Below are 19,508 nucleotides of genomic sequence, written 5' to 3' on the forward strand. Positions count from 1 at the left end.
GGAAATCTCTCTGTAGTCGTTCAAAATAAACCTTCGTGCACTGATGGTTCTGTAAGGAGATCTGGATAAAAACATCTGCCAGATGGTGCATTTTATGTGCGGTGAAAATTTTTAACCCAGTGCCTCCGCCTGTCCATCTCTCTCTCTTTCTCAGGTTCAGAAATGGTGGAGGCTCAGTGTCAGAGGTTCGAGGTGAGGAGTACAGATGGAGAGAGAGTTCTGTTCTCTGCGGATGAAGAGGAGATCAGCATCGGCACCGAGAAACTTCGAGTCACAGGTGGGGGTACAGCACATAGTACAGCACATACTGTTTATATATACATATACACGCACAAAATCGCCAACATATAAACAGTTATACATTTAAAATACTAAAAAATTTGCAAATGTTTTAGAGGACAATACATTTAACACAATTGGTGGAGCTCAATGAAATGTAAACTTTAGTTTGTTTACCAACAGTCTCCACAGGGTCACTTTAATATTAAGTATATTTAATTATTTCCAAATGGTTGTGCAGTACAAGTTAATTGGTTTGGAGCTCTGTAAGGCAGAGGGAGACAGCTTCATTGTCTGACACTCAGAATTCTCCCCTAATGTGAAATTGAATTTGAATCCAGATATCTGACATATTGTTTAAATATAATGAGGATACTGTCTTGACGTTTTGGTGCTTGTGATTAAAAGAGCGTATTTTGCTTTTTTTTTCTTTTTTTCTTTTAAAAGGGAAAAACAGACAGATCAATGAGGGGTCTGAGCAAAGCCAGGTGAATATAATTGCAGAGAAAAATAGACAGTGCATTTGAAGTGAAATGAATAGAAAAACTAAGAAATGAGATGCGAAAATTGTCCTTTGGCAGAGTACAATATCAGTTTTTCTCAATTGTTTATTCTGTCTTACTAAACAAGAGTGTGTATGTCAGTGTGTGTGTGTGTGTGTGTGTGTGTGTGAACATGTATGTTTAAATATGTCAATAGTTCTATACTTTTATTTTTTTCAGTAACACTCCAATTATTATAGTTCAAGGTGAACTACACAAATACAAAACACATACACGTGCACACACACACACACACACACACACACACACACACACACACACACACACATTTTTTAGATTTCGTTTAAAATTGAAGATGAACTGTTTCTCCACACGTTGCTGCCCTCTGCAGTAGTGAGAGTTATACAGCAAAGGCTGCATTGCTAAGGTGGAAGTCTGGATGTAAGCCTCCTGTTTATGACAGTCGGCCAATGAAAGTCCATGCCATGGCAGCTAGTGAGGTGTGACACTACTGGGTTTGATTTCCATGTGTGAAAATATAAACCCAGTGTGAATCGAGTGGGTTCCAATGTACTGGCTCTGCTCTGAAAACACTTTGTGAGTATTGTGTACCAGGACAGGTGCCACGCAATTGGTATGACAAGCTAATAAACATTTCATGTACACAGCAGAGTGCTCAGGAGAGTAACTCAGACCATTGTAAATATTGTGGCGAAAGCAAAAGCAGCACAGTCAGAAGCTGGAACAAACATGGCCTATGGTTGACAAAGTGAGAAACATCATTGTATCGAGCAGTAATCAGAGATAGGAACACACGCTGCCATTTCCACCATTGTTGACAGAGCTGGGAGCTTTTCTTTTATCTTTTTCTTGGCAGTTGCTCAGACATACACATTTGTGCAGTGTTCAGTGGGGCTTTGAATAAACCAGGGTTTCAACTGGAAAATGTAACAGTACCCTCCAAGTTTAGGTCCTTTGGAGGTTACACCTTGAAATAAATTCAGCATGTGCTGTTTGCAGTCTGTGGGCCTACCAATGGGCAACAATTCTTTGTGCAGTATTAGATTTGTGGCAGTGCTGGGGACCCAACATGCTTTCTACAGTCTCAGCAGGAGCCACGACCAGCACTTTCCCCAAGCATCTGTTCGGAGCAGCAGGCTAAAACAGAGGCGGGGGGGTTAAACACTGCATTATGTCGGAGCCAGCCGTTTCTACAGGACAATTATTGTGTTCATACTGCATGCAGCTATTTTGCATTAGTAAAATGTGTTTTGGGGGGGCAATGTAATGCTACCTGGGTGACATTTTATTAACATATCAGAAATACTGAACATGAGGAATCGACATAAAGCATGATTGAGGTGTGGTTAACTTTAAACGTCTTTGTTAATGTTAAGGAAAGATTATGCCTTTGGTTAAAGATTTGAAAACACTGACTTCCATTGTGAGTCAATGTTAAAGTCTAACACTTGCATTTCCCAGCTCCCAATCCCTATTTTCATACTACTCCCAACAGTGTTCTATGTCTTACCAGTAGATGTATATATTGCTACTGGAAATATGGCTGTATTTGAACATGATTTGTATGACATGTGGAAGATCTAAGCACCGTGTCATGCATTTTAAGTGTCTTCCTCAGCTTCAAGAACAGAGACATGATGCAATTTTATGCAGGCTTTCACACAAAAGATGTGTTTTCTTTTCCTTCCTTTCATCCACTGTTTCATCAACAGGGAACGAGGGCGTGGTGTTCAGCCATTCCGTAGAGACATCACATGTGAGGGCAGAACCCTTCCAGGACCTAAAGTAAGTAATTATTTTGTGAGTATGCATGGCTGTGTGTGTGTGTGTGTGTGTGTGTGTGTGTGTGTGTGTGTGTGTGTGTGTGTGTGTGTGTGTGCGTGTGTCAGACAAGCAGTCTGCCACTTTGGTTCACTTTACAAGTTCCCCTTGTTAATATTTTAGTTGTGGTAGAATATTTATGAAGTGTGTGTTCCTGTGCATAATTACTATCCTAGTAACACCACAAATAACAATTTAGGGAAAAATCTGTTATGTGAAAGTTTAAGCTGCTGAGTTAGCTAACTAGCCAGTGCTGTGGCACAACGTTCTTCTTACTTATAATCAGCTCACTGCAGAAAGAGGTATGCTGGTGATTGGCAGTCTGACAGGCCTGACAGGGGGAACAAAAGCCCTCTGGGCTACAGTGAACGAGAGTCACGCTGTTGCCAAGTGGAGCTTTCCACTGATACATGCACTCAAACACATGTAGTGCAGGGTGCTCGCTCACTATCTCTACGTAGAAAAGAGTATATTACCTGTTTAGTTGTTTGAAACCAATCTGAGAGAATCAGGATCTTTTTAAGATGATAACTGATAGAAGGTCCTCGTCAATATCTTTTACACAGTGCAGATTTCCTCAGCTAAGCTCAGCTCTGATATAATGTTGCCTCCAATAACAGCTGCTCAGACTGCTGGTTCGTTAGGATGGGCCACACCAGCTAAATGTCTTCATCCCCTCTCCTGAAGTGAATTTTTTGTGTCTTTCAGGTGCATATGTTAAAGTGTCAGCCGAATTCAGGTATTATCAAACAGCTTTTAGTTGACGTGGCTTTTGGCCAGAGGGGAAGACACAAGCAGAGAGGAATGAATAGAAAGAGGCAGAGCTGAGGAGAGAAACAGAGGGGGAGTTGAAGAAGTGATCAGGCATGGTGGAAGCCAAGATGTGTGGAATACTTCATCCAAGGGAAAGAGTGGAGAAGGCAGGAAGACATATAACTGACTGGTTAGAGAGAGAAGAAGCAGGGGTGGGATAGAGGTGATGAAGAGGACAACCAAAAGACAGACGAAAAAGAAGACAGAGAGCAGAGGAGAGTGACAAGGGGAAAAAGATCAGAAGGAGGGAATGGGAGTTAGTTTTTGAAGAAAAGATTCAATCAAAGTGGCTCCTGCAGTTAGATTGAGTTGTAGCAGCAGCAGATAATGGAATTCAGCCAAAATATGAATGCATTTTGGGTGTGCAAAGCAGCAACACTTCCTGTGTTCTGAGACACATGGAAAATATGAAGTTTAAAATATGGAACCAAACTGTAAGGACAGTTTCTACCCAAAAAGTCTGAATTATTTGTGTATTTTCATTGACTGGCTTTAAAACAGAGCAGTAGATGTAGCTGGACTGAACTGGTCTTGGGGAGGCTGATGACATCACATGACACGCCAACCATTATCAATTTTTACATATGACGAATTGTAATACAGTGCTGGTGTCTTAATGTCCCTCTTAAGCTTTTATTTTCTTTAGTCAGCAACTTAATCAGTCTGTGTTAAAGCTTTGAAGCTGCAACCCTCAATCACAGGTAAATATTCTTGCCATTTTATTGCATTGAGTAAATTGCCCGCTCAAGTTGAAGTGGTTGTTTGTCTTAGTTAGCGATGCCTTCACCAAACTTTCATCTGTGGCATTCTTTTAGATTTCATGTATTCACATTATCTTAAATCACATTCCCTTGCATGTAGCGGGCTTAATGAAGAGTCCAACAAGGGCACAGGAAGTAAGGCTAAGGGGCGTGTGATCAAACCCAAATCCTGGGTTTGAATCCAGTCTGGGCCTTTGTCAAATGTCCCTCATTTTCTCTCTTTTTTGTGGATGTAGTAGAAGAATTAGCAACACGTGCATACTGATGGATCAATGGAGGGTGAGCAGGAAGGAGATAGTTGAAGGGAACTGACAAGGGATAGAGGGAGGCGTGGGCTTAGGTGGGGACGGAAACATACAGAGAGAAGGAGGAGTGAGAACATTGGGTCAGTGGACAGGTCAGTGCAGATAAGCAAGGCAATGAAACCTGTGGTGAAGGCCTCAGGTGAAGGGAGGGACAAGGAAGCACCCCAGTGATAAATGAAACACAACAAATCCATTTGGGCTGTCTCATTATTTTTCAGCTTTAACAGATTGAATGGCATTAAAACCTTTGTGGAGTGATGTAAAACAAATTATTGCTGTTAAAAAAGACTTAATGCATCAGTTTGGCTTAAATTGACCACGTCATCACAAACAAGCCTGAACATCACATGGATGGAGAAAACGTCACACCATCACAGAATACGTCCGCATGAACACGCATACATGCATTAACACACAAACAATGAAGCAAATGCACACAAACAGCCACACCGCCTGCACATTAAACACAACTCACCCATTAAAGTTCATAAACACACACACACACACACACAAACGCAAAGAATTTATGGTTTAACACACATTAAAACAAATTTATGGCATGTAAGCACTTACCACCCCACACACAGTGCTGTACATCACCAACAGGAGGAGACATGAAGTGAAACCTTCACACACACTGAAATGCATGGCACTGACATCACTGCATCACCTGCTGCAGGGTTAATGAAAACCAGAGAAAAATAACACTGATAAAAAGACGATTACATGCTTGAAATACTCACCCCCTCTCTGTCGTCGGTCATTAGCTGTTAAATGGCAGGGAAAGAAACAACGGGCTGAAGCGCTGATGATTTTTTTTTTTTTTTTTTCAGTTTTCAATTGAGGTATATTCAATATGAATCAATATGTCACATTACTAGTAGAACTTGTATCAACATCAGAAGAAAGTACAGCTCAGCTTTTCCAAATTCAGATGCACTTTTTTTCACCCATGATTTCAGTCCCTTTCCGTTTGGAACAGACTTTTTCTTTTTCATGATATCTTTGTGCTCATCTCTCTGCTCTCTCTTGTTGACTAACTCTCTTATTCACGTACACACTTTTGTCTGTCTCGTTCTCATTCTGTCTAGACCTTCCCACATGTGCATTCCTTCTTCCTGCCTTTGCCTCCCCCCTTTTTTTCAGTCTCGTTATGAAAAGTGGAGCGTTATGCAGTGAGGGTAAATGGGACATGTAATGAGCGGATTGAAGTCCATTTAAAGCTAATGATCTATCTTACAGTTTAACAGTGAGCCAGGGCAAGAGGAAAAGAGGGAAACAAAGAAAGATAGATGGTACACAATTTGCACGATAAAGTACAGGTCAGGAAATTTGTATCAAAGATACTTTACAGGTCGATCGGCATCTTGCGTAGTGCAGTCATTAGCTAAATAAGCTTTTTCATATTTTACAGGGCAAAATGAACAGTGCAACAGACCGAAAAGCATAAATGAAAGATAGCACTAGACAAGTTATATTTGGGCAAATAGTGTGTAATATGATAATTTCATAGGAAATAGAAGCACTTGCACGACCACAAACTGCGGCAAAATCAGCATTTGCTTTTGCATTCCCTCTGCGTGACGGATCCAAACTGGGAGTAACTACAAGCCAGCTTGAAGTTGTGTAATGTGCCAATCACAGTGATCAGATTAGGAAGCAGTGACAGTTTCTATCAGCGTTGTTGAAAATTCTTCCGCAGCCTTGCCATGGATAGCAGATGTGACTGATGCTAAAGAGACATGAATGCACAACACACAGAGGTAAAACTGGATTCTGCTAGTAGCACAGAAATAAAACACTCAGCAGTCTGCTTTGCAGAGAACACTCCAGGAACGCTATGCCGTGTCTTTTCAAAGCCTCTGGTGTGATCGCCACTGTAAGCCGTGTTCACACTATTCTGCTTTTTTCAAACTTTCCACTTTAAAATGCACAGGGAGCGGCTGGGAGGCAGACAGAAAGCAGTCGCTTTGGAAGAAAAGTGCTGTGCCTTGCATCTTTTAAAGCAACGCAGTTCGACATCTTTGAGAGGCATTCATGACAGTGACTGAATAAATAACATGAAAAAAAAAGAAGTGCGGATTGACAATACTTAGGCAGCCAGCAACAACAACAACAAACAGACTGAAAATGGAGGAAGTAGCTCTGGAAAAGTTGGTAGTGGATGTTTGTGCAGTACGTAAGCCATTTATTTTTTATTTTTTTATTTATTTATTTTTTTTGTAGTTGTTGCTTGTACAGTTTACTGATAGAAGCAGCGACTCCAGCAAGTGACTGTGATAACAAAACTGCTTTTCATTATCAGCACAACATGTGGCTGAGGCAGCACTTAACTACAAAACCACAACAGTCTGAATGCAGCATTACAAGAAAAGTTCCCCAAAGCAAGGACGACGGTATGTCTTGGACATTGGACAATGGAAAAATGGGGGACAGATTGTCGTTTCTCAGGTTTGTGAATGAGCGAAAAACAGCGATCGCCAGTTGGTTACTTTATCTGCACATGAATTAATCAACATCTACAATTACATTTCTAGAAGATTTACCACAACATGAACAGATACAAAATAGTATCACCCAGCATTTGCCTCAATGCTTTACAGTATGTATGCTTTGACTAGACAGTATAAAAAATAAAAAATAAATTGGCACAGGTACACCACATTATTTCAAACAATATCTGTTTTTTCCAGTGTGGCTGGAGCTCATTCACAGCTTGTCTCCAGATGAATGTGGTTTTAATGTGGCTTATTTCCCTATCGCTGACATGTTTGTCATGTGACATTAACTCCTGCACAGAGTGTTTGTGTGTTGTTGCTGCTGAGTTAACTGAGTTAACTAATGTTAACTTTACAATGGAGAATTTGCTATCAGCTCCTAAATCGCAAAAGCAGAATGTGCTTCGTTTTTCTCAAGCACACTAATGTAAATGTGTAAATGAGTCAAAAATAAATATGACTAACTGCCTGAGCCTTGTCTGCCTCAGATTCGTGCTGGCCCGGTCACAAGAGATGTGTTAATTGATTAAATGTTATTTTGTTGTTGTTTGTCAATCGTGTCAATCGACCTCTAAAAATACATCTTTGAGTACTAAGTTTGCAAGAGAGAGCGTGGAGGAGAGAAAAGAGTGTCACAGTGAAATGCACTTGAGATGAGGTAAGAAAGTGAGAATCTCAGTGTTTAAAAAATACAAATAGTGTTTGTTGAGAAATGAGTGACGTGAGTCCTGAAATCGCTCAATAAACACTGACAGCAAAGTGCTGAAGGTGTAGACAGAGATTGAGGTAAAGAGGGAAGAACTTCAATCAGCCTATAAAAAAAACTAAGGACAGCAAAACAGACGGACGAGTGGCGAGAAAGCTAGATTGACAGCGAGGCAGCCAGACAAACTTGATGGAGCTGTAATCTGCATTCTTTTAATTTAAATCCTATTTTCGTTCTGTGTAGGTTGTAGTCCCCAAGGCTCTTTCTTTTGTACACATCCTTGGTGTTGATGGTACGGGTCTCAAAAATTAGGACCGCAGTAGCAAGAAGGATCAGGTTCAGTAACTTTCAAGCCCTGAAAAACCAGTAAGGTGTTGGGAGGAATGAAGGCGTGATTCTCTCTGCCCAAATTTCCTCTACTTTATTACAAAACTTAGAACATGAAATAAATGGTCAAAACCTTCACCAGTGTACTTGAGTCTCTTTGTTTCAAACTCCTTTGTTTTGGTCCACTTTGTGTCCATAAGGTGCAATTGTATGGTATCTCCTCTTTACACGTTGTCCGTTTCAAAACACTCTTTGAACCATTTCCATATTGTGTTTTACATTACTTTTTGTTCAGGTGCATCTTTCCAGCATCTGTACTGGTTCCACTGGCTTCCAATTTGTATTATTCACAGAGTACATCCACATACATTTCACATGTAACTACTTTCCAGGAGTTGTCGTTCCAAAACATTTAAAACGTCACTTAGGGAATTTTAACCAGTTTGATTCAAACCCATGAAATTTAGAGTAAGTGCATGTCTGCAATGACATGTCTGCACAATCTGGATCCTCTTCCTCTACGAAGCAGTAACCTTCACATTTCACAACAGGTATCACTGACGGTCATCTCATATGTTTAGGTCAGCAAAAGTTCAAAAACAGAGAAAGGTCAAACAGGAAACACAGTCGTGTTTATTGTGTTGCCCTTTAACACACTAGCTACTGGCTCAAAGAGGCTCCACAGGATGACATTAGATAAGGGGACAATAAGACAACGGCTCAACTGGGGAAATAAAACCTTCCAAAGAAGTTAAGTGAGGGGGGAAATTGAAGATTTCTTGGGAAGACCACGGAAGAAGAGATTCTCCTCCAAAGCAAATATAGGTGTTGAATGGGCAGTACCAAAAATATGAAATGAAAGACACAATGTCTCAGGGTAGCAGGTTAAATAATGATAGTGATTGGAGCAGAATAAATTTATAATCAAAAGGAGTGGTAGCACAGCAGTCACCTTGACCACAACATGCATAATCCAGCAGATGACCTGGGTGTGCGCCTTCACCATTTGTAGCACCACTACAAAAACAGGAAAAGCATGACTTTGACAGAGACACAAAAATCAATCACCAATTAACTGAGCAAAGAAACTTTCAAGAGTCTCACTCAGCAACACCGCACTGATGCTACTGGACATTAGGTTACCTCAGGTCTTCAGCTGATGCTTGGCTCCACAGCAAAGAGAAACAAGCTGCTGCACAGTCAATATCTCCCTGTGTCTATCCTCTCTTTCATCCTCTTATCCCTCCCTCTGTGCCCTCTTCTCCTCTATCCAAGTCCTGGGGTCATGAGAAGGCTCTCCAGGGGGAGTTAGCCTGAACACAGGCAAGGGCATCGGAGAAGGATTTGTGCTCTGTGCCCCTTCCCCTTATCCTTCGCTCTATTTCTATGTATATATCTATCCTTCCATCCAAGAATGTTAAAAAGGACTGCAGAGGACCTCAGAGCCTTACCAGACTCAGGGGCATGGGAAAGGATTTCATTTAGAAAAGGTAGTATACTGTAGAATAAAAACTGGGCTTGAGACCACAGTAAGGACAGTAAATTCCTCACATGTTGAGCCAGATCTAACATTCGTCTTTATGCAAGAACACACACATTTTCCACACAAAAGCTGGTAAATTATGAATGAAAGACAAGTTGCAATCCATTTATGCCACTCACAAAACAGATAATATATAAATGGATAGATGAAGTCATAAAAAAAAAAAAAAAACGAGGTTCCCGAGACCCCCAGTTGGTGAACTGGCTGTGAAAACTGCTTTATCACCTTTTCCCATGTGGAAAACACCCAACAAAGAGAGTAATTTGACTGAGAAACTGGGAGACTGAGACTGGGAAATTGCTTGACCCTCAACATCTAGTCCCTTTTAAAAAATGATCATTTTCCATGAAAAAACTCTGTTTGTGTGTAAAAACACATGAAAACATATTTTCCCTAAATGTAAACGGGGTCTAAACGATACTGGTTTTTGTTTTTTTTGTTTTTTAAATCAATTTTGTGGCTTTTGATTTATATTCCTGCAGCTTTTTTTCTTATCATCTGTGCTCAAGACCCTTCACAAGGTCAAACCCTTAGAGTCAAAGGTGAATTTGTTCTTTTTCTCTATCCTCTCCTCTACAGTGTGTTTTCACTCAAATTAAACCAGATCCCATGGTGAGGTCAACACCGCTTTGGCAAAGGCAATTGATCTGTCTCCATCCATTTGTTCTGTCCTTTTCATTGTGTAATCTAGTGGTTTTCAATCCTAATCCTCAGAGGTGCTGCTGGGTTTTTTTAGTATGCAAGTAATTGCTGTTAATTGCACTCACCTGGTGTCCCAGGTGTAAAACAGCAGCTGACTAAGTAGCAAGAATGATAACCAGCAGGACACTGCATCCTCAACACTGAAGTCTAGTCCCCACATACATGGGTTTTTTGTTTTTTTTTCTTTAATTTCAGCTTTTTTTCTGTGTTTTCACAAACAAACTGTGTTTTAGGTCTACTGAAAATGGACCTTTTGGAAAACTCCATCCAGGGTCAAAGTATTCAGACAACTTGCATCAACAGGAAAAACTGAGGTTTTGCCTTGTGATGCAATGTGCCCCTTTATCTCGTATGAGATAAGATTAGATAAGATATGATAAGACTTTATTGATCCCACACCGGAGAAATTTACTTGTTACAACTGCAAGAATAAAAAGGAGAGGTAGAAAAAGGACAAATAGACGATAAAAAGACCCCAAATAAAATCAACTATAGAGGCTATATACATTATATACAAAAGAGTATAAAAATATTGCCTTGTGAGGCAACATTTCATGTGTGGATAGTGAACGTGGCCAAATTAGTGTTGGTTCTAACCATGGTAGTAGGACTTTTTACACGTTAATACATGAATGTACAGTTACTCCTCCACTGTATTGAGGAACAAAAGTGTTAGAATGCAGTGCGGAGGTCACTCCTGCAGAACCCAACACTCCCAAAACAAAGTGCCCACTTGGAATGCTCTTAGCAAGTAAAAGACTGACCTCTGTGTGTAAATTACGGCATTTCAAAATAACCATGCTCTTTTTCAACCTTTGTTTCAGCCATTTCTCCTAGCTTATCATATCTTGTCATCTTTCTAACCTTCTATATAATTAGAAGTAGTTTTCTGATTCTGAGCTCTTTTACATGTTTCTCTGTAGTTACTTTCTAAATGACATGACTACTAATAGGACTTAATGGTCCTGGGTCCTAGGGGTACTTCCAATTTAATCCAATTATAGACTCTAAAATTTCACGAGTCCTTGAAGTAGGGATTGGGGAAATGATTTAGCCTGTGGTCTCCATTTTCCTCTCCTCCCTCAGCCACACATCCAACAGTTCACTCAACTCTGAATAAGTTTACAAACAATTTACATTGACACTGAAGTCAGAAAATATCTTTAATTTAACTTAATATTCTCGTTTTTATGAAAAACATTTTTAGAGCATTTCTTCTTGAATAGACTAAAAGCCAGTGGCTACAGACATCAAGAGTGAAAAAAAAAAAAAATTGTGATTCTAAGCACATGGCGCCCTCATTATCTTGAGCACTTAAATGGCCCTAAGTCAGAGGTTGAACAAATAACCCAGAGTGTCTTGAACCTTCACATTAGAGAAGTATACTTCACATTTGCTTTTAATTGAGGTTACAATCCTCAAATGCCTTGTAGAAACAACAATGTAATCTGAATTAGGCCCACTTCCCACGCAAATTTTTAAGGAGTCTCAGAGCAGAGTAACCAGCCAGATGGAGGAGCATGGTGTGGGATGGCAATGCACACCACCTAATTAGCTCCAAAAAAAGACAGTAAGCCCGCCCCTAGCTGTTTTTTGATTAAAAAGTCGGGTTTGTGTCGAAGTAATTGGAAATCATTAAACTTTAGAATGAGCCACAATCTCTTTGAACTGTGCCTTTGGGAAAAGCTTCTCTTCACACTAGAGCTTCCATTAAAGAATAGCAGTTCACTAGCATGATGGCTTTTGAACAAGTGTTTTTATGCTTAGGGTCAACTTGATACGACACAGGGATCAATTACAAGTTTTGGCAGAGAAAACAACTTTTCGTTGTGTTTCAGCTTCTTTCCATTCCTTTCATGCTTTGAACAGTGATCACCACAAGCAGCGCCAGCTTTAGAGAAATTCAGAGAGTGCCATTTGTCTTCCACAATTTTCTATCGCACATTGGACTTGTCACATATCAGGTAAACCAAAGCTCATACACTTTCCTACAATTTGCTGTCCTGTGATTGGATTTTGGATGCATTCAGCACCTCCTTTTTTCTTGGAACAACAAGGACAATCAGCCCTGCCCTGCTCTGTTCTTTCTCTTATTGATTAGACACACAGGGAAATCAGTGAGAACAAAGAGAGAGAGAGGGAAGGCAAGCTGAATAACAAGCCAGCACGGTTATGGGAACGATCCATAATGTATCTGAATTTCTTTGTGCGCTTTTGTGTATTTGCCGGAGTGTCTTGTTCTACAAATTGGAGTAGTGCTTTTTCCCAGATGTGGACATTTGAAATAAGTGTCCTATATTATGGGGAGACAAGCTGATGTGATAATGATGTGACTTGTAGAGATGTTCCCTGTCCTGATAGTAGTCAGTTACTACTGAGCATCTCAATCTGATATTTATATTTTACACTAAAATACAGCTGTATCACACATTATTGGGGATACAAGTTAATAAATCCAATTCAAATGATTTAAGATACCCTTGACAATTTAATATCTGCATAGCCTGCATCTCAGCTTTTCTTTAAGGATCGTGATTGTCAGAACCCTTTTATAGGGAGTTCAGTTTAAAACATTGCAAGGACGGAACTGATTGTATCTCAGACAAAGCACAAAGAGAGAGCACATCAGAGTGAGGACTAAAATTATAGCTTATCATTATGAACAAGTAAAAACTTTCAGCAACTAGATTAAAAATCACACTACATAGGAGCTCTGTAGTTGCACAGTTAAGTTTTGGTTTGTGAGCCTAAAGAAGTAAAAGATAATGAGATGAAGAAGCAAAGCAGCAAGCAAGTGTCTATTTTTATAGCACCATTCAGAGACAAGGCAGTTCAAAGTGCTTTGCAGGGGCATAGAAATACATTCAACAAATATGACATTAAGGAAATGTTAAAATTGAATTTTAAAGAAAATAGAAATAAAAGCAAGCAAATAAATACTTACAAATAATACATTATGTGTCTAATTTATTGGAAAGCTTCATTAAATAATGATCTTTTAAGCCTTGATTTAAATTAGCTGAGTTTAGAAGACGACAGCTATCCAGGAAGCTTCCACAGGTGGGAAGCATTGAAACTAACAGCTTCTTCACCTTGCTTGGTCTTGATCCTGGGAACACTGAGTAAACCTGTCCCAGATGACTTGAGGGGGTCTGGGCGCTTCTTAACTTACAAGAAATCAGACATGTAGGCCTGAGACAATTTAGTGCTTTATAGACATGTAAAAGGATTTTAAAATCTGTCCCTTGACTACACTGGGAAGCCAGTGTAGTGGTTTAAGGACTGGTGTAATGTGCTTCACTTTCTTGGTGAAGAGAGATATAGAAGCTTATTACAGTTCCATCATGTACCTGTTTCTAGAACAAGAGTTACAAATGTATCTGAGGTTCTATGAATTCTGGGTGATTGCCAGAGATGCTATGTAATATCTGGAATTGTGTGAAAGTGCACATGGTCGTGACATATTATTAACAAAGACACATATGACACATCTGAGTGACCCGAGCAACTTGATAAAGGGACATGGAACACAGTGGTCCTTTCTGACAGAATCTTCTCGTCAAGACTCTGAGTGACAATGAACTCTGCTGGTCATCCAGAATTCATAGAACCTCAGATACATTTGTAATTCTTGTAACTCGAGAACTCCAGTCAGAAAGCAGCTCAACAGAGGATGTAACCCTTCGCTTTGATTGTCCAATGTCATACAACAGCAACATAAGCCTTAATGGTGGACACAAGAGCCCCTTATTGAACCATATCTGCAAAAATGTAAGAAAAACAGGCACAAAGCAATGCTCGAGGTCCACTTATTGATTCTTGCACCAACTGGAAAAGTGTTTCCGTTTGTTGGCATATAGCTCATGAGTTGAGGATGTGTAAGCATTAAGTATGGTCAGTACCACAACCTGATTGGAAGAATGCAGTATTGAATCTAGCCTTCAGGGGCCAAACATGTAGCTGAATGCAATCTGGTCGAGGATGCCAAATGTAACCCCACTGGGGCAGGACAAACTGGCCAATGTGGGTCTGAGAGGGAGAACCGCAGCAGACAGTGTGTCAGCTGAGGCCAATAGGTCGACCCAGATCAGTTGAACTACCCGATAATTCACATGATAATCAGTTGAAGTGTTGAAGTCTGACTGAACAAAGACATGCTGCCTTTCCAAAAAAGGAGATACATGCCTGAGGTCCAGTACCTGTATATGCCAGAGCCACTGCAGAGAACTCCAGGTCCCCGTCACTGCCCTGTGATTCCCACAGCCTCTCAGCTGCAGAGGGAGGAATCTGTTAACACTGTCTCCCTGAAAGAAGGAAGTGAGCCCAAGGGAACAGTGTCACACAGACAAGCCTTGTTTCTCCAGGGTTCCAGAGAGTGGAGGCACTGGCTTGAGACCACCGCCATCCTGCTTTGGTACCTCTTGGAGTCAAGGTTCAAACTGCTTCTCCAGATTTGCAAGACACGCAATGAAAAGAGCTCTAAGGGATGACTGCCGTTGCTGCTGTCAGTGTGCCCAGCAACCATGGGACAAGGCTATATGGCAGCCTTGTGCCTCTCTGAAAATGAGAGATGATGCTGAGAGTGTTGTTCACCCTCTGTGGACAGGGAGAGGCCCTCATTGCTGTAGTTGAGTCACATGAGCCAAAAGAGCCTTTCTGTTGCAGATTGCCCCCTCCTGGCTCACAATATATATCAACCAATCGTAACATCCATGTAAGGAAATATCTGCAGGCTAGAAGCATGCAAACATTTCCTTACTTGGAAAATGCTGCTGCATTGCACTTGATAGAATACAAAGGGACAAGCAAGACCCTGAATAGGAGCACCTGAAAGTGCAGCACTTGTCCCTCAAAGGTAAAATGAACTGAACTGTCTGGCACATGGAAATAAGCATCCTTGAAGTCAGTACTTGTAAATAAGTCTCCCTCTGACGTAGCCTGGACAGGTGCAGTGGTTGCTCTGAAATCACAGTGCCAGTAGCAGTGTAGTGGCCACTAGGCTGTAAATTAAGAAGAAGGGTCTTAATCTGGGCAAACCCAGAGACAAATGTGTCTACTTTAAGAGCCAAAGGTTTGTCACACTTCTGTTTCTTCTTAGTGTTGGAAGTGTCACCCTGCATGTGTCTGTGGCGCTTAGAATCTGAAGGGGGCTGGATGCAAGCATTCCTGAAGGAGGTAAGCAAGTCTCAGCAAAGCTACTGTTCAATGTGGCCAACCCTGCTGCCCTGTCTGCTAAAGCATACAAGTCCAGTTAATTCAAGCATTATCTGCCAATGCCTGCCTTAGTTGTTCGATGCCAAGTACAGTGATGGACATCAGTCATGGCAATCCTCTGGGCTGAGAAGGACCAAGCAGAAGTTACAAATGGAGAGCATAATTGACCTCAAGATGAAGTTTCTGTCATTAACTAGCAAGGGCCGTAGTCCGAGGGATAAGATGGCCAAATAGGTGATAGGGGAATGAGCCAATTCCTGCCCCACACAGAAAACCACAGCAAGCATAACTCAGCACATGTAGCACCCTACATTTTGATAAAAGCAGTACAGTGAGAAACACTCAGCTAGAAAATTCTACTAAACAAGTACTACCTATATCACAGTACCAGTAGGGATGTAGGTAGGGGGGGAGACACATGCAGCTACAGCTCCGCTAGTACAATTTATACAAGTCACCCTGGAAGGGGTAATTGCATGTAATTACCTTTAACCAGCATTAAGTCAGTGACCACAAAAACCACAGGCTAATACAACATGCAAATAATTCACCTGCAGTAAGTAAAGGTGCTAAGTGGTCAGCAAGGCGTGCAAGCCTGATCTCATTCCCAGCACGTCACATACCAACGCTTTTTCATGCCCCTCGGTTTCACTTACAAATCCAAAAGGTACCCTTTAGTGCCTGTATGAGATGCACTGGCCATTCAGCTCACTCCACTGGAAACCCATCTTTGGCATGTACCTCTCAGTAGCTGTTCTAAGTTGCCCTGATGATTGGTGTCAACCAAAAGTTACATCGGCAGGGGAATTACCGTGCACAAAGCTTGCTGTAAACAGTATGTGCAACACTCACCATGTTACTGTGGATGTCTCCTTGCTCCTTTCCGACATAACAAATTGCTCCCATAAGACGTTGCTTCCTACTAGAGTAAATTTTGTTTTTTTAATGAGTTAACAGAGCTTCGAAACACAGTCTCAGTAAACTGCATCCATTGTTGTTCTGTCATTGCTTGTCTTTGTTGATTGTTGTTTATCTTTGTTAGTTAGTGTTTATCAACTGCTGTTTATCATCGGATGCTGTTGTACACATCTTGAGGGGGTATACGTGGAAACAACACCCAGTAAATATTCAGCAGTCTCGCCATATTGTCACACATCTGTTCTGTGTGTGAATATAAGTGTGTGTGACTTTGTGTGTGTGTGTGTGTGTGAGCTCAGCTCTTGTGTGTTTCTGTGATAGACGGCTGTTAATATCAGATTTTCGCGACACAGCCAAATGTTCCACTGTGGATAAAGGCTATTACAAATGGCTCGAGGCTGTTTTGGCTCAACACTGAAATCACAGCTTTTAAATAACATTAGAAAACACAGAACTCACACACACACACACACATAAATACACAGACACACTCACAGATATTCAAATATCTTGTATGCATACACACACTTGCTCCTAATCCAAATACAACAAGCAGCTGTGTTGTGCTGCAGACTGTTGTGAGAAAATCTTGGTTCATGATAGAAATTCAAGGCAAGAAAGTAAAAAGAAACATGAATAATAATAATTACTTTACTTTATAAACTGGTCGCTACAGGACGTCTAACAACTCAATAATCAACTAACCTTGTCAAAGGTCATTTTTTTGTGGGGAGGAGATTACATAGGGAGAGACTACAGAGAGAGTTAATCCAGCCAGGAGGTGAGGAGGAGGAATCAGAGAAAGACTGGTAGCATGACTATGGGAGGGCAGGCAATGAGGCAGAGAAAGAGAGTTGATCTTATGATTCCCTTTGTCTCTGCTTAGGCTTTCTTTTCCCACCCTCAACACATTATCTTTCTGCTCTCCCTCTTTTCTCTCCACCATGATCTCTCCCCGATCCCTGCTTCTGTCGCTTCATGTCTTTTCTTTCCTTTCTCCTCTTTCTGTCCACTAGGGGGAGAGTATGAACTACCCACTATTATCTATCTATCTCTGTATCTGCCTTTTGTTTCATTTCTTTCTTCCTTCTCAAGTGGTCTACAGCACATGTTTTCTTCCTCTCCTGCATTATTTTCATTGTAAGTATTCATTTGATCTGTCAATGTATCACACATAGATATTCACTGTGGCTGAAGCTTAGAATTAGAAATTACAGCCATAGTCATATTTCCCTCCAACTCATGTTTAAATGATGCGGAAGCTAAAAAAAATCAAAATACTACCCCCACCACCACCACCTCCACTGTATTTATCTCTGGCTTGTGCTCCCCATTGATGATTTATGTTAGTAATGTTTTATTTGATTTTGTTTGTGCCACTATTTTTTTTTCATATTATCTGCACAAAATGCAGTCAAGGCAGTGGTTTCTGTATGTTGAAGTGGAAGAGTTGAGGTTAGGTGCCTTTCCAAGGGACACGTTATCAGTTTTTATGGGAGCAGAGTGACATTCACAGTCTCATTTCCCAACATATGTTCTTTTGTCTGTAAAACCAATAACGTGAACAGCTAAAGTTGCACAGTTACAGTTACAGATACGCCTCTAACCTGTGAATCTCCCAGTGCGACACTTTCCTCTTAGTTTTTTATCTGTTGTCTGAATCCCGGCATGTTCTGCTGTGGCAATTACTTATCAAATTATCTTCCGTACTCTGTATTTGCTCTGTTCTTATCTATATTCCTCTCTATGCTGCGGCAAATACCCAGCTATCCCACAGGGATCATTAAAGTTTAAATTCAGTCTTTAGAGAAATACAAGTCAGCACCATTGAGGTATATTGAATAACAAGGAATGCAGGGAGAGCCTGTAGCATCATTTTGAATAAGCCAAGTATGATTTTCTATCAGATTAATGTCTTCACATTTAACTTCTTACACCTGAAAAAGGTGAGCTGCTGCAGATGAGTAAAGACAACACGCACCACACAGACTGCATGCACTGTCAGGGAGCTCGAATGTTCCTCTGCTTGAGTTTGTTTTCTGTCAGGCTCTGCTGTACGAAATACTGAGACAGTCCTAATGAAGCAAAGCATACACTGTCCCACTGCTTTTCAGACCGCACATCTACAATTGGCAGAAAAGCAAATACACATATATCCATTTCTCTGTTTGTCTGTATTTGTTCAAGTGTTAAAGCATTAAGTAAAGCAAAAAAGTTTTATTCTTCAGACTCCTTCATTTCTTTCTTTTTTTGTTTTGAAAGCAGCAAGTGACTGCGTCTCGGTGTTGAAATAGTTCAGTGGTAACGGCTTTCCTCACGGGACAAATTAGCCTTCAAAAGATGTAGATATATTATTGCAACAGTTGCACAAGAAAAGTACGTTTTGCTTCAGTTGTTGAAAGTTTTGTCAGAGTGAGAAATGGACAGAAATATACAGAGGTGTTTTAGTTTTGCTTTTTCCTGTTGTGTGCAATCTGTTCTTTTTCAGTCCACCTCCACTCATATCTATGTTTTTCTTCTTGTTCCTACAGTTGAATCTTTGAGCTTCACTTTGTAGAATGATGCAGGTGCAGAGTTTGACACAGATATTGTACACAAATGATTAGATCAGTCAGGAGTGATGATATCAAATCATCATGGTTTCAAGTTACGTTCCTTTGAAATTATGTTTTCTATAGATCACATCTGAGTTGTAAAGGAAGCATAAGCTATTGTCAAAACATATTATCATGTCAAGAGCATTTGTTCCATGTATCAAGACACAGACAACAGAACATGTTGGTTATTTTGTGACCAGATGTGCAGGTCAGATAGACGCGCACCAGTGACGTGCGGTGAGGTTCATGACTGGTGAGGCAGTGACTCCTCTGGAGTCGGATGTAAAAATATATGAACCCAAAATAGAAGCTTATATTTGAATTTTGACCTTAGTTGAAACATTTGGTTATCTTAAAAGCTGTTAATTATGCTTTAATCAATTCCACCCTGTTGAACAATACGATAGCAAGAAAAACAAAAGAATATTTAATATAAGGTCAAAGTCGACAAAATGTAAATGATTTTTTTTTTTTTTGCTGATCTCTCTTTTTTTTAATTA

At 40.5% G+C, this 19,508-nt stretch overlaps 1 protein-coding gene across 1 annotated transcript in view; it reads left to right on the forward strand.

Annotated features, from left to right (window-relative positions):
• sgcz (sarcoglycan zeta) overlaps positions 1–19,508 on the forward strand; it is a 318,295-nt gene that overhangs the window by 270,155 nt on the left and 28,632 nt on the right. Inside the window, exons 5-6 of the mRNA XM_076728465.1 lie at positions 155–277; positions 2,516–2,588. Of these exons, the coding sequence (XP_076584580.1) occupies positions 155–277; positions 2,516–2,588 (196 nt within the window). The remainder of the gene's footprint in view (positions 1–154; positions 278–2,515; positions 2,589–19,508) is intronic.

This window comes from Chaetodon auriga, chromosome 4 (genome assembly GCF_051107435.1).
Source record: "Chaetodon auriga isolate fChaAug3 chromosome 4, fChaAug3.hap1, whole genome shotgun sequence".
In the NCBI taxonomy this organism is placed as follows: domain Eukaryota; kingdom Metazoa; phylum Chordata; class Actinopteri; order Chaetodontiformes; family Chaetodontidae; genus Chaetodon; species Chaetodon auriga.